This window comes from Nannobrachium achirus (genome assembly GCF_963921795.1).
Source record: "Nannobrachium achirus genome assembly, chromosome: 10".
NCBI lineage: Eukaryota > Metazoa > Chordata > Actinopteri > Myctophiformes > Myctophidae > Nannobrachium > Nannobrachium achirus.
Genome location: NC_137819.1, coordinates 67,044,296 through 67,060,078, shown reverse-complemented (window position 1 = coordinate 67,060,078; position 15,783 = coordinate 67,044,296). Strand labels below are relative to the sequence as shown.

The 15,783-nt window shown below is 40.8% G+C and overlaps 1 protein-coding gene across 1 annotated transcript in view; it reads left to right on the top strand.

Moving 5' to 3' along the window:
- LOC308292336 (NACHT, LRR and PYD domains-containing protein 3-like) overlaps positions 1-15,783 on the top strand; it is a 38,745-nt gene that overhangs the window by 2,047 nt on the left and 20,915 nt on the right. Inside the window, exons 2-8 of the mRNA XM_080734650.1 lie at positions 1,472-1,613; positions 4,257-4,361; positions 6,073-6,177; positions 7,765-7,859; positions 13,556-13,959; positions 14,197-14,634; positions 14,740-15,449. Coding sequence (XP_080590776.1) covers positions 1,489-1,613; positions 4,257-4,361; positions 6,073-6,177; positions 7,765-7,859; positions 13,556-13,959; positions 14,197-14,634; positions 14,740-15,449 — 1,982 coding nt within the window. The 5' untranslated portion in view covers positions 1,472-1,488. The remainder of the gene's footprint in view (positions 1-1,471; positions 1,614-4,256; positions 4,362-6,072; positions 6,178-7,764; positions 7,860-13,555; positions 13,960-14,196; positions 14,635-14,739; positions 15,450-15,783) is intronic.

The window sequence follows — 15,783 nt, the reverse complement described above, 5'->3', positions numbered from 1 at the left end:
GACCATACGACAGTGCTCGGCTCAGAACATTGTTTAATGTCTTAAAAAAAACGTGTGCCAGAAGATTGTGTACAAACATATTAGACATGAATCTATGATAGGTGATAGGCTAAACAAAAAGGTGAAAAAGCAGGCAAGCAACAGAAAATAAGCCATGGATATTGGTATTCCTGGGAACACTACAGTAATCTTGTCTGCCAACTAAAGCGACCCCAGACAGGCTGGTATGTGAAATAAGCATGCGTTGATTTTGTTTTTAAAACCTAATGGTTATTGGTGTATGCCAATATGATTAAACTAGTGTTGGGTAACCAGAGAGTGGGCACATTAGGACCAGGTAGACCTAGGCGATATGTTTTGGAAAATTGAGAGAAATACAATATAGGACTACACTACATGATTTTAAGGTAATAGGTTAGCTGGCCCAAAGACACCCGAATTAATATTGTGAAAGGAAAAATATGATTTAATAGAGGAAAATACCCGTTTTAGCCAATTTATAACCAAAAATATCAGATTTTTCGCCCCAAAGACACCCGAATTAATATTGTGAAAGGAAAAATATGATTTAATATAGGAAAATACTCGTTTTAGCCAACTTTATAACAGAAGATATCCGATTTTTCGGCGCCGCCTTCGGCGGCGCATGTCTCCTTAGAAAGTGTCCCGTATTTGAAACTCTGGGAGTTGGCAACCCTATGCAGTCCATAACTTAGTTTAGTGAATAAAACATTATTCTAACCATGGTAGAGGATGTTCATTAATAGTATTATTAACATGATATTCCAACGTCTACCTCAGACCAGCTGTTAGTTCTGTTGTTGCAACAGCTGTGTCTCTGTGGTCTAGTAGGACCCCTGCTGGTTGACAAGAGCTACTGCATGCATCTGCATCTACTGTCATCATTATGATGGTGATATTGTTGTTCATCTACTGTAGTCTCATCATTATGATGGTGATATTGTTGTTCATCTACTGTAGTCTCATCATTATGATGGTGATATTGTTGTTCATCTACTGTAGTCTCATCATTATGATGGTGATATTGTTGTTCATCTACTGTAGTCTCATCATTATGATGGTGATATTGTTGTTCATCTACTGTAGTCTCATCATTATGATGGTGATATTGTTGTTCATCTACTGTAGTCTCATCATTATGATGGTGATATTGTTGTTCATCTACTGTAGTCTCATCATTATGATGGTCATATTGTTGTTCATCTACTGTAGTCTCATCATTATGATGGTGATATTGTTGTTCATCTACTGTAGTCTCATCATTATGATGGTCATATTGTTGTTCATCTACTGTAGTCTCATCATTATGATGGTGATATTGTTGCCTCATAAATATTACTGACACTGTTCTAGTTGTCTGCCACTATAAATTATTGTTATTTATTCTAATGCCATGCATGTCTAACATGTTGTGTTTTCTGATGTATTTTATTGACTGTAACCTTGACAGGTTTAATAAAGAGCAACATGGAAGCTGACAAACATCACATCCACAGAGCAGAGTCTCCAACACCCAGCTGTGTGTCTATGAAGAGTGACCGGTCTAAAGGATGTCCTCCTGTCTTCAGTGAACCTGGACCTCCACACACACAGTATGTCAATCCTCCTATACAATATATAGTCTATGTGGCACTTTGCCTTGCCACTGACTACTTAACAGACGGTAATATGTTTGCAATGTTTCCCCTTACGTTTCAACGGACATTATTTGAGTTTGAGAAGTTTTAAGTGACAAGTTTGAAGTGCACTGTATTGTTTAATTGTTACCAAGAACAATATGTGTTTGTATTGATATGTTTCATTGATTGCATTGACTTAGTAGGGAGCATGCTTAAAGGGCCAGTTCACCTCTGGGACAACCAGATCTTGTTTTATTGTTGTTTGGGACACGATCAACACAATCCATCATCATTCATGCTGAAATACTAAAATATCTCAAAACACAGATTGAACACAAGAAATAACTCAGGATTGTGTTGATCTTGTCCCAAACAACAATAAAACAAGATCTGGTTGTCCCAGAGGTGAACTGGCCCTTTAAGCACTCCTGTGCTCAATCACAACCTTTAGGCTGAACTGCAGGTTTGTGTAAAGTGTAAAATTGTGTTAGTTATAATTATGGTGGTGTGGGTAATTCAAGTACTGTAAAATGTGAGGACACTTTAAATGTGTCTGAATGATATTGTCTCTGGACATGGAAAAGAGTCTGGTTCATACATAGTTGTGGAATCAATTCAGAATTGGTACGGTCCAGTGGGAGGGGCTTACCCTCTTTAAGAGGGAGACCTGCCACTCAGTGTTGCCAGATGTGCCATAATTATCCTAACCCTCTGTATGATGTACCATCAATAATTCCAATAATTCCCAAATGTACGATAATTTCGGCACATCACAAAAAAGAGAGTGAATTTACTGAACTGGCTGCTGATCCGGGATCAGGTTTGCTTCTCAAAGTAAGTCAGGAAATCAGTCAAACTGACCCTAGATCTGTACTCCAGTCCAGTCCAGTTTCACACTTTATTGTGAAAGATCCAAGACGTTTCCTGCGTTTTTTTTTTTCGTTTTTTTTTCATGTAGGAGTCTCAACAAGCTCGTTTCTTACCCTAAATACAACATTTTTTTTACACGTTTGATTTCTCCCTTTTTATTTTTTATTTGTATTTATTTTTTTGCTGTGTACGATAGTTTTCTTCCAAATATGATAATGTGAAGCCTCCGGTACGATAATTCAACATTTCCCATCTGGCAACACTGCTGCCACTGCTCAGATCGGTTAATGAAGGACTGTGGGAGAAATGGAACCCAATGTCAATCAGTGACCAGTGTTTTGTAAATAGTTTGAACTGTCTTATTTTGATCACTTTTACCTGAACACTGAAAAGGTGAATAAAACTCTGTCTTGCATATTTAGCCATTTTAGTATTTTCTTGAAGGTTTGAATTAAGTGACTTTTCGGCCAAACACTACCCTCACTCGGGCAGAGTGTGACAGTCTAACACTAGAACACGACAAAGTGATCTCAAGCATGTGTAAACTACAAAACAATACATTACAGTTTTTCACGATTGTTAAAACACAAAAATCTAAAGTTTGGCACAATTTTCACAACCTTCACTTCATGTACCTACAGTATAGCTTGACCTGATTTGGCACTACTTCACACTCGCTTTTCATGCATTAGACTCGGATTTTCTTTCTTTACACTCCAATTTGTGGTTGTTGCACACACTTCTCACATAAAATCTCAAAGTATCAACACACAACACACAACTATTCAAAACTCTACACATTCAAGTCTGATGTCAATTACACAAGCACCTTGTTGTCTAAACACTACACACAATGTTCAGTTGTTGCACTGATGATTTGAAATACAAAGATACAAATACCAGGATATTGTCACCAGGATTATGATCTTGGTGACACTATCCTGGTCAATATTAGAACAAGTACTGACCAAGTATTTAGATTTCTTTCAAAATACTTTTTTGTATTTTGTGCCCATCTGACCGGAGGCATGATGCCTAAATGTACTGTAAATCATGTACCCCAAAACAACTTTTTGGATGCATATTTGTGTGCTGTTTTATGTTTGACTATAAAAAAGTAGGCCAACACTGAGTAATTTTACAAAAGGAGAAATAGCTCATTCTCCAGAGTCAATGTCATTCATATGGTGTGTTCCAATTCAATGGTGTGTTTTCAATTTTGCACTCTGTAAATGTGTGCTGTAAATGCTTGGTAGTGTGCAGCAAATGCTTAGTTGTGTGTACTGAATGAATGGTATGTGTCATTTGAAAATACAGCGTGTGTACCAAATGAAAACACAAGTCCATTTTGTGAACACAGTTAAGTGATTTGATAGCAAAAGTGTCATCTTGGGAAGGGAGTGTGAGGTTTAGCATTTTGTGTGTGAGGTTTTCAGTTTTGTGTGTGCAGTTTTGAAAAATCCGTTAGTGTAGTGAAAAATGTGTGTTAACAATCGTGAAAAACTGTAATAACAGTGTGTCCTCCCTGTTCAATCTGTATCTTTATTATCAGTTACTATGAGTGCACTTTGTGAATGAAGTACAAATCACAATGTGGTGAAACTGTACTATACAGACTGACTGCTTGTGTACATGACCTATCTATGGATTACACTATATGTTACACAGGTCATGAAAACAAGCACAAAACCCAAATGACCTTTTCATTCACATGATAAATGTACGTACACGTTTGTATGATTCCAGAAGTCACAGAGCAGAGTCTCCAACACCCAGCTGTGTGTCTATGAAGAGTGACCGCTCTAAAGGAGTCCCTCCTGTCTTCAGTGAACCTGGACCTCCACACACACAGTATGTCAATCCTCCTATACAATATATAGTCTATGTGGCACTTTGCCTTGCCACTGACTACTTAACAGACTGTAATATGTTTGCAATGTTTCCCCTTACGTTTTAACGGACACTATTTGAGTTTGAGAAGTTTTAAGTGACAAGTTTGAAGTGCACTGTATTGTTTAATTGTTACCAAGAATGAATATGTGTTTGTATTGATATGTTTCATTGATTGCATTGACTCCAGAGTAGGGAGCATGCTTAAAGAGGTGGTGCCATAGTTTTGTACTTTTTTCTGGTTTTCATGTGTCTAGGAGGTTGACAGTACTTCATTAGACCCCCTGGTGTGGTTGTTATGAGAATTACGTATTCTCTTAGTATTTGTGTTTTTAGCTGTAGGCTGCCACCTTGTGGGTCAAACGTGAAGGTCCAAAAACACAGATACTTATTACATCATAGAATCAACCCCTCCCCAAAAATCTTCCTCCTAGTATAATCATAATAGTAAATAATCATGTTTTATAGGGGGAAAATCATGGCCCTCCATCTTTAAGCACTCCTGTGCTCAATCACAACCTTTAGGCTGAACTGCAGGTTTGTGTAAAGTGTAAAATTGTGTTAGTTATAATTATGGTGGTGTGGGTAATTCAAGTACTGTAAAATGTGAGGACACTTTAAATGTGTCTGAATTATATTGTCTCTGGACATGGAAAAGAGTCTGGTTCATACATAGTTGTGGAATCAATTCAGAATTGGTACGGTCCAGTGGGAGGGGCTTAGACCTGCCACTGCTCAGATCAGTTAATGTAGAACTGTGGGAGAGAGAGAACCTAATGCCAATGGACCGTATGTCAAATCCCACCCCATGTTGCTCTTGTTACTAGGTGGGACGAAATGAGCAGGGCAGATTCTTTTATAATGGAAGTGGATGGGGGAAAAATATTTTTCATAGCCTCATTATAGCTATTTAAAGTACCAAAAGAAACACATCTACGTGATATTAATAAAAAGGGAAGAAAAAAGTACAGTAGTTACATTGCAAAACAGTGTTTTTTTCCCGAAAATATGTGTTTTAATTAGTTTAATCCTCTGAAACATGCAGAGGACAGAAATATAGAGAAAAGGCGCAGTGCATCTTGGGTAGGAAGCTGACAGTCAGCCTATAGTTCTACTCACATAATAGGCAGGCTGTCGTAATTCTGCCCATTTAAAATATATGTACCCAATCGAAACACTTAGTTACATTGATAAGGTCCATGTGAACTAGTCTGTTGAAGCTTATTCATTATAATGATCAAAATCGCTATGACCGTGCAGCGCCGTACTGCACGTTGGCCGTGCTCCGCATCACGGCACCGTGGTGAAAGACTGAAGCGACTTCTCCCACTGCATAACTCCACCCCCGGTAGTGAAAAGTGAATGTTTTTCTGGTTGGCCAGTCAGGGAGTCTCAGGGACCAATTAGAAGGCTGACAAACGATCTATTAGTGGCCAGTGTTTTGTAAATAGTTTGAACTGTCTTATTTTGATCACTTTTACCTGAACACTGAAGAGGTGAATAAAACCCTTTTCTTTTTCCTACAAAAGGATTTTCTTGAAGGTTTGAATCAAGTGCCTTTTCGACCAAACACTCCCCTCACTCTGGCAGAGTGTGACAGTCTAACACTAGAACATGAAAAAAATACTTTTTCATTCACATGATAAATGTATAAACATTTGTATGATTCCAGAAGTCACAGAGCAGAGTCTCCAACACCCAGCTGTGTGTCTATGAAGAGTGACCGGTCTAAAGGAGTCCCTCCTGTCTTCAGTGAACCTGGACCTCCACACACACAGTATGTCAATCCTCCTATACAATATAGAACACTAGAACATGACAAAGTGATCTGTCTGACTGTCGTCATTATGGAAGCACATTTGGACTGTGATCGTTTTGATGAAAAGCTCCATGAAAACATGTTGCATGTTGACAATGTACAACTGGAGCAGGGCTGTCCTTCTCCCTTTTATGCCCATATATGGAGATCCCTGATGTCATCAATATTAAGCCCATATTTGGGAATGCCCATATATGGACATATTGTTAGGGATGGACATCGGTATCGGCCAATATCAGAAATCGGCAGGTATCATATCAAACCGGCCAAATCGGTGATCGGCAGGTCACTGACATAAATATGCCAAAATCGGCCAATTGTATCTCTTGCACTGCACAGCATGATGCTCGGTCCTGTGACGTAAACATTAGCAAGTAGCAGCCAGTCTACTTAGAGGCAGCCTACAGAATACAGATGGTGCCGATTACCTTTGCAATGTAAGGATATATTCCATAATCCTGTGTCAATGTCGTCTCCAAAAAGAAGGGGGGGGGGGGGGGGGAAGCATGCGTCACCTGCTTTCCTCTTGCCTAGTCCAGACGGTTATATTAGACTGGATATTGTCTGTGATTTTGGATATTGTACTATTGTGATTGATTTGGCATTAGTGTTCTTCTAGCTTATTGGTACTCAAATTGAAGTATGTCTTGTAGGCCTACTTGGCCTGAAACAAAAGGGTATTGGAGCAACCCTATTTCCTAGTTCTTAGCTAAAGAAATCGGTATCGGAAAAATCGGTTTTGGCAGGTCAGACCTTCATAAAACCGGTGGATCGGTATCGGCCAAGAATTTTGCAATCGGTCCATCTCTACATATTGTGTCAGTCTCATATGTGGTCTATGATGTCAGCCATCTCCATATTTGGGAAAATAAGGCCACGTTTGTTCAACTTAAACAACCAACCAGGTCTGTGCATGTTTTTGGTCAAAGTTGATTCCATGCCAAAGCGCCAGCTCTCGCCCAGCCATCTGCCCTCACCTAGGCGGATGTGTGTACCTTAGGGGGAGGTCGCTTCTGGGCCTTAGGGCGTCTTACTAGTATCAAGTTCAGGGCCCGTTCACTTAGATCAGCCAACACAGGGATGCTGACAGAACCCTCGCTAAAAACCCCAGGGCAAAAATCACTCGTCAGAGACAGTTTGCCCTCCTGGCCCCAAAGTTGTGGAACAAACTCCCTGTTGCGCTTAGAACAACAGACTCACTCGCTAGCTTTTGCCGTGGACTGAAGACTCACCTTTTCAGACTCCACCTAAACCCTTAGCACTACTGAAACACTCATTGACCATACATGAAGCTAGTTAGCATTTGTTTTTAGGTTTTTAGAACTTTTTTTCTTGACTGATTATTTTGTTTTCTAGATTGATATTCATTTGCATTTGTTATATTTCTGTTGATGTACTGACATATTATCTTGTTTATTATTGTGATGTTTTATCTGCTTATTGTAAGTCGCTTTGGATCTGCTAAATGCCTAAACTGTAAACTATATTGATATGTATTGATAAGTCATTGTTTATATTCATAATCAGTTGTCTTCTCCTCCACAGAGAGAGGGAGAGGAGGGGTGGTGTTGTGACAGAGCAGGAGAGATCCAGAACCACACCTGGACTGAAGACACCCAGTCACACCAGCAGTGGACACAGTAAGACTGGATATCATTTGCACTAATTACAAATACATATTAATAAATTGAATGCTCACATGCTTACACATCATCGTCGGATTAAATGTTCAAATTATTGTCAGTATCAATATCGATATCTAAGTGTGAATAATGAAGCTAAACAACTATCAACTCTGGACAGAAACAACTGATATTGTGTTGTTACTTTTGGCTGTTTTTCTTAACAAATTGCACATTTTCTGGAGGCATTTAATTAATAATGTGTGCTGTAGAGATGTAAAATTATTAAGCCTGTCAAAGTTAACACGAAATATTTTTTATTTTTTTAACGCGCGATTAACGCGGTGATGTTTGAACCTCGGTGCACTCCGTAGTTTAGGGATAGAGAATCAAGAAGTGAATGCACTGAGCAGCAGTGACAACAGTGTGAGATTTCGCAGCAGACAACCACAGTTAATAATAATAATAACTAGACCTTACCCGTTTGAAGATATGTGCTCCAATATATGTGCAGAGTGTGGGTTATGGAGAAAGTAACTGTAACTGGTGCGTGCGTGAGAATATGTGGGGGCATCATAATGTAAGGAGCAGCCCATGGAGGAGTGTATATTTTTTGATGGATACAAATAATTTAACAGCTAAATTAGGTGAATAGAAGTATGAGTATGTATGCGCTTGCTCTACATAATTTTGCCATACCCGTCGGAAGATAAGACACACATCAAATGCACCCGGTGCATGAGTGACCCGTGCATGCAGGCAAACAACAGGCTGAAGTTGAGTTGAACAGAAGTGGTATAAAAACGCGAATAAATAGCTTGAATTTGGTGAAAATGGAAATCGGGCTCCATCAGCCTCTGTCTAATGCTAATGGCCAATGAAAAATGTGAAAATTGGGATCAGTTGCTGAAGAGATAAAGGTGGAAATGCATTTGTGACTGAGTGACTGACTGACTGACCGATCTCTAAAATTATATAATGGATAGCTGGAATATATATAGCGCTTTTCTGAGTACTCAAAGTCGCTTTACAAAGCAAACTACGTGTTTGTTTGTGTGTGTGTGTGTGTGTGTGTGTGTGTGTGTGTGTGTGCGGCAGATAAAAACAACAACTTTATTAGGAAATAAAACTAGGATAAGATAAGAAGATGCAGTAGAAAACAATAAAACAATAGTACGGTCCGAGATCAGCTGGGGAAGGCAGTTTTGAATAGGTGAGTTTTCAGAGCGGTTTTGAAGGAGGGGAGGGAGGGGGCGTCTCTGACGCATTTAGGGAGTTGGTTCCAGAGGGTGGGGGCGGCCACTGAGAAGGCCCTGTCACCCCAGGTTCAGTGGTTGGCGTTTGGGACCTCGAGGGCTCAGTGGAGACTGGGCGGTGGATGCATGACGGTCGCGTCCGTCATGTTTCAGGCTAATGAAAACGTAGCCCTGCTCCGCCGTCAATGAAAAATATAGTCAGCACCGACAGAGCAACGCAACAGACCACAGCGGCCAGGGAACTTGGCATATGACTATTGTGCCACAAATCTCCTCCAATGAGTGTTTTACGAAGCTCAAAGCATCAAACTGTTTTACAAAGCTCAAGTACAGTGCAACTCATAGCAGATATACAAGCTCACAGTGTGGCACCGAGTGCAACTCGGGCTGAGGTGATCTGTACTTGAGTTATTTTTCCTTCACCAAAAATAGACGATCTACAAGCTCATAACGCATCTTGTGGTGAGCTTGTAGACCTGCTATTTTTGGCCAAGTATAAAAGTGTATTTATTTTAAATCTGTCCTAATGAAAAATTAAAGGGAGCCTTGCACTTAAAGGTGTATTCAGTGATAATGAAAGTGGCCGGGGGTCATCTTGTCCCTTACTGGCCTTACAGCGTGGAAATGTTTAGTTTAGATTTTTTACACCATTATAATGTTCTCGTTTTGATCATTAGACCCAATCACTGAATATCGCTAGGCCTACGTCTCCAGCTTCAGGATATGTATGATACTGATTTACTACCAGACTGTGGCATTTTATGAGTTCAGTAGTTTACAATCTAGCCATTTAGCAGACGTTCTTAATTCAGAGCGACTGTGGTTCTCAAAACTTTTTTGACCATCATAACTAAACATCCTAACATAACTACAGCCATACTCTACCCTGATTGGTCGAGGACTGTCCGGCCACCTCTGAAAACCGAATCTAAATCTATTGGCAGATGAGAGGTGGTTCTTTCACCATTAACACATTGCCTGCTACACGTTTTTATAAAACTCTTCCAAAACATGTCAGGGTTTTGGAGCATTTTGACTCATTTGCAATGAATATTTTGAAAATGTGTTTCTATGTCTATGAACAAATGGAGTATACCGATGGAAAGATTAAAATCTATACTTTATAAAAAAAATAAACAAGAGTTTAAATTATGTTCCATGATTTTCTATGAATTTATTAGCGACTACTGCGCCAGCCCCAAATGGCCTAATTTGTCTAGAAAGGCTAGAAAACGCCTTTTTATGAAACTAGCAGAATAAAAGTCTCTTATAAGTTATTGGGTTGATTTTGTTGTTTCAAGCCAATAGTCTCAACACACGCACACTCTCACACACATCACACATGCATGCGCGCGCACACGCGAACGCACAAACACACACACACACACACACACACACACACACACACACACACACACACACACACACACACACACACACCACATGCGCGCGCACATCCACATGCACAAGCACGCACGAGCCCCTGTGGAACCCCTGTGTTCAGTGGCGTCAGTTCAGAACAAGCTAAGGTATGGCAACATGACTGGTGTCACCAGGCATGTTGCCCTACCTTAGCAACAGGCACGATGAAAAGTAAATTTTTATTATTTCCCCCTGTAGCCAAGGTATGGCAGCTGCATACCCCTGCCATACCCAATTGACGCCCCTGCCTGTGTTATGTCACGTGATTTCTTAGCTAACGAAACTCTGCCATTTCAGCATAAATGAAACCACACACACACACACACACACACACACACACTTGGGCAGATCGATGCAGAGAAAGGTTTGCTGGATCAATGCACACTGCATGCATGCACAGATTGCACACACAGCTGGATACAATTATAATTATTTTACCCCTTTTTGAGAGACCTTTCAGCGGGGTGCGTTCTTTCTTGTCCAGACCATAGACTGGTCCAGACAGAGGCTACTACGACCAGTGGATGACCAACACAGGGACCGGAATCGTGTTGGATCATTTTGTTTACTGTTGTTTAGCCACATGGATTATAGTTTTACGAGCCAGCAGACTGTTTGTTTATCAATAAGGGCCGGTTCCTGGCATAAGCAACATAAGCGGTCGCTTAGGGCCACAACCATAAGGGGGCCACATCACAGGGAGAAGACTGCAACGCGTTTTGAGCTTGTAGATCAGCTATTTTTCACTATATGCATTGTGGAGTGAGTGTGAAGTGGCCCTCTCGACATGTGGCCAAGACCCACAGGTTAATATCGGAATACTGATATATTATTGATTTCAGCTGTTACCCACTTTAATTACTTCAGTCTATAGAAGTAGCATAATGACCAGTGCTATAGTCTTTTTTGTCAATGTATTTGCATTTCATAAGGTTAACATACGGACATATAAATGTATTTGAAATTAAATAATAATGTTACTTTTCAGGATTCCAGTAAAAAAATAGCTAAACAGAATACAGGATTCCAATTTAAAACAATTTGAAAATAATGGATCATCGCAATGCTTGTAGATCTATTTTTTTTTTACAATATGCATTGTGGCCCTCTGGAGTGATTGTGAAATATAGTGGCCCTCTCCATCATCTAAGTTGCCCACTCCTACCCTATCCAAATGCTACTTATTATTTTAATGTGCAATAAAATTAAGATCTCACACAAGACAACAGAACTGAAAATATGCCACATACTGTAGAGTTGAATAGGCCTACAAGTTGCAATTTGAGACCAAAAGAACACAGGATGAAGGTGTGTGATGTTTTGTATGAATCTGATTCAAATCAATTGTTGTTTTTTTCTTGTTATAACATTACACTCATGTTTTTGGACAAATTAAACAGATATGTATTATAATAGTTATATCTTGGTTTTGAAATGTTTTTCATTAGAGCATAGGCCTACATGTTTCTGTTTTAATAGCTTTTAACTAACCAGAGTGAATGATCTAATAATGTTTTACCTCCATTGTAAACTTTATTGTGTGTTATAGGTAGAATTGTCTGATCTGTGCCAAAATGCAGATTTCTATGCATTTCTGGGGTTTTGACCGCCCCTCAAAACCTCAATTTTTATCGGCCGCCCACCTTGCGGGCGGCCAGGATGTAACCCGTATTTGAATCTCTGGGAGTTGGCAACCCTATGTGTAGTTAGTAGATACATGCTTGAGTGCTAACAACAGACACCACATGTTCTACTAGATAGAAGAAGACATTATTATTTATAACTTTGGTTTTGGCGATTCAAAGACAGTTAATAAGTGCGCGCGTCCGTCAGTGGGGGGCCACCTAAAATAATCTTGCTTAGGGCCACCTGAACCCTAGAACCGGCCCTGAATGGAATATCTTTACGAGCCAGGAGTGCACTGGGGGAGGAGGAGGTGACAGTGTATCAGGTAGGATCAGGCTACACCCTGGTTTTTTCATCGTGTTGTGTGTGCAGGGGTGTCGTGTCGCACCAAAATCTGGGCCCTGGCCACAAGGATTCACTGCGGGACCCCCATGATTGTTCTTCATAGGGGGGATTTCAAAAATAGCAGATGTACAAGCTCACAGAGTGCCGCGCTGTGAGCTTGTAGATCTGCTATTTTTCAATAGCTAAAGTATAAAATAATTATGTCCCCTCCACCTTGGGCCCAAGTGTAGGGTTTCCACTCGCACTCCCCCCTTGTGACACCCCTGTGTGTGTGCGCGTCTGGTTGAGTCTTCTACACACTCAGTCTTCCTCCTCCTCTCCCACTATAAATACAGAGTGTCTTCACCTAAATACACTCAAATCTAAACGAATTCTACTGTCATCTCTAGGCTATCAATCAACTATCTAAACTCTAACTCTAACTATAAATATCCTATATTCAAATCTCAACCGAGCCTCCCAACCGATCTTTTTTTTTTCTTTTTTCTCCTCAGCTGGCTAGCCTGGCTTGTGTAGTCGCGTCCCTCAAACTGCTGCAGACTTTTCTCCCTCTCTCTCTGTTGTATTTGGATTGCCTGATATTTCAATGCAGTTTTTTGACCTTTTTTCTTCATTCACGTGAATGACCTGGTTCCCTTTGATGTTGCCCTACTGTATTAAGTCACAGGCAGCACGAGAGCACCATCAATTGTAAAACAATGAAAAGACTATAGAACGTAGATGAACGTGTAAGGCGGTAAATAGCTGGGCAAAATAGAACGTTTATAAACGTGTTTAGCGGCAGATGTGTTAAATCTGTCCTAATAATAGAAACAGATATTTATTATTATTACAATAATAATAAACATGCTGCATTTGCATAAAGCAAGCATTTGTCTACTCCCATGTTGATATGACTATTAATATCCGTTTAAGGTGGATTTAGAACAGATAGAAAATATGTGATTAATTTGTGATTAATCGCGATTAACTACGGACAATCATGTGGTTAATCTGATTAAATATTTGAATCTGAAAATGATATATTAACCTGAATGTTTAAAACTTTTTTTTCTCTCATTTCAGATGTCAGTCCACAGGATGATTTGAAGGATTATAAGGTCAGTTTGGAGAGTCTTGATGAAGTGAAAGACCACATGAGGGAAGAGTCTGGAACCTCCCTCACCAGCACCTTCACAGAGCTCTACATCTCACAGGGAGAGAGTGAAGGTGTTAATAGGCAACATGAGGTGATACAGCTTGAGAAAGCTTCCAACATGAAGACCTTCCATGACGAACCAATCAACTGCTGTGACATCTTTAAGCCCCGCCCTGGCAGAAACACACCCATCAGAAGAGTTCTGACCAAGGGCATCGCTGGCATTGGAAAAACCTTCTCTGTGCGTAAGTTCATTCTGGACTGGGCAAGAGGTTTGGAAAATCAAGATATAGATCTCCTGATTCCCTTTACATTCCGGGAGCTGAACCTGGTCAGAGATGAGCAGCACAGTCTTCTCTCACTGATCCATCGTTTCCACCCAACATTAAAGAAGGTCACAGCAGAGCAGCTCGCTGTCTGGAAGGTTGGCTTCATCTTTGATGGTCTGGATGAAAGCAGGTTTACGCTGAAATTCGAGAACATTCGCATTGGTTCTCATGTCTTCCAAGAGAATGACATTGTTTCAGATGTCACAGTGACATCATCAGTGGACCTGCTGTTGACAAACCTCATCGAGGGGAATCTGCTCCCCTCAGCCCTCCTCTGGATAACCACCAGACCTGCAGCAGCCAATCAGATCCCTCCTGAATACGTTGACCTGGTGACAGAAGTACGAGGCTTCACGGACCCCCAGAAGGAGAAGTACTTTAGGAACAGATTCAATGATGAGGAACAGACCAGCCCAGACCCCCAGAAGGATGAGTTTTTAAAGAACAGATTCAGTGAACAGAAGCTGGACGACAGAATCCTCTCACACTTGAAGACATCAAGGACCCTCTACATCATGTGCCACATCCCACTCTTCTGTTGGATCATTGCTACCATTCTGCTGGACATGTTGATGACACACACGATAGGACAGCTGCCCAAGACCCTGACTGAGATGTGCTGCCACTTCCTGTTGGTTCAGACGAAGAGGAAGAAGCAGAAGTATGAGACTCATGATGTGAAAAAGAAAGAAAAAGGAAAGGGGACTCAACAGCAGCTCACAAAGACTGACTGGAATGTTCTTCTGAAGCTGGGAAGGCTGGCGTTTGAACATCTGGAGAAAGGCAGCATCGTGTTCTACCAAGAAGACCTGGAAAAGTGTGGTCTTGATGTGAAAGACACCTCACTGTACTCAGGAGTGTGCACACAGATCTTCAAAAGAGAGAGTGTGCTCTTCCAAAAAACAGTCTACAGCTTTGTTCATCTGATCATCCAGGAGTTTCTGGCTGCAGTCTACCTGTTCTACTGTTTCACAGATCAGCAGCACAACATGGCGATACTGAACAGATTTATTTATCTTGAACCACACAGTTCCCTGGATGTCTTCCTGTACAAAGCCAGCATTAAAGCAGAGGAGAGTAAAAATGGCCACCTGGACCTCTTTGTCCGCTTCCTTCATGGCCTCGCTCTTGAGTCCAACCAGAGTCTGTTAGGAGGTCTACTGGGACATAAAAAGTTCAGCCCAGAGGAGATCCAGAAAACCACCAACAACCTGAAGCAGTTGATAGAAAATGCCTCTCCTGACAGATGTATCAACATCTTCCACTGTTTGATGGAGATGAACGACCACTCAGTACTTCAGGAGATCCAACAGTACCTGGAGTCAGGGGACAGATCAAAGACAAAACTGTCTCCATCCCAGTGTTCAGCTCTGGCCTTCATGCTGCAGATGTCAGAGGATGTTCTGGATGAGTTTGACCTGAAAAAATACAACACATCAATGGGGGGGCGACGGAGACTGATCCCAGCTGTGAGGAACTGCAGAAAGGCTCGGTTAGTAGTTATGTGAATAGAAACATCCTAGATTACAATTAACACTATAACTAGAAATTAAGGTTAACATAAAAGATCCAATAACACTGTCTGTGTCTCAAATAGTGACTGAGTCCACCATAAAGCAGGGGGGAAAAAAACTAGAGTCTAAAGGTCTTTGCAAACTGCTGCGTTTTTCGGGCCGAATATCAGTACATTTCAGAGCGTGTGAATACAAAAATCAACCTCACGTTATGTCAATCACGTTTGTACACTGCCGCCGGTTTCGTATTTATTTTCGGACCAGGGTTGATTTTATCCGATTTTCGCAGTGTCGCCACAGACTGCCTTGCTC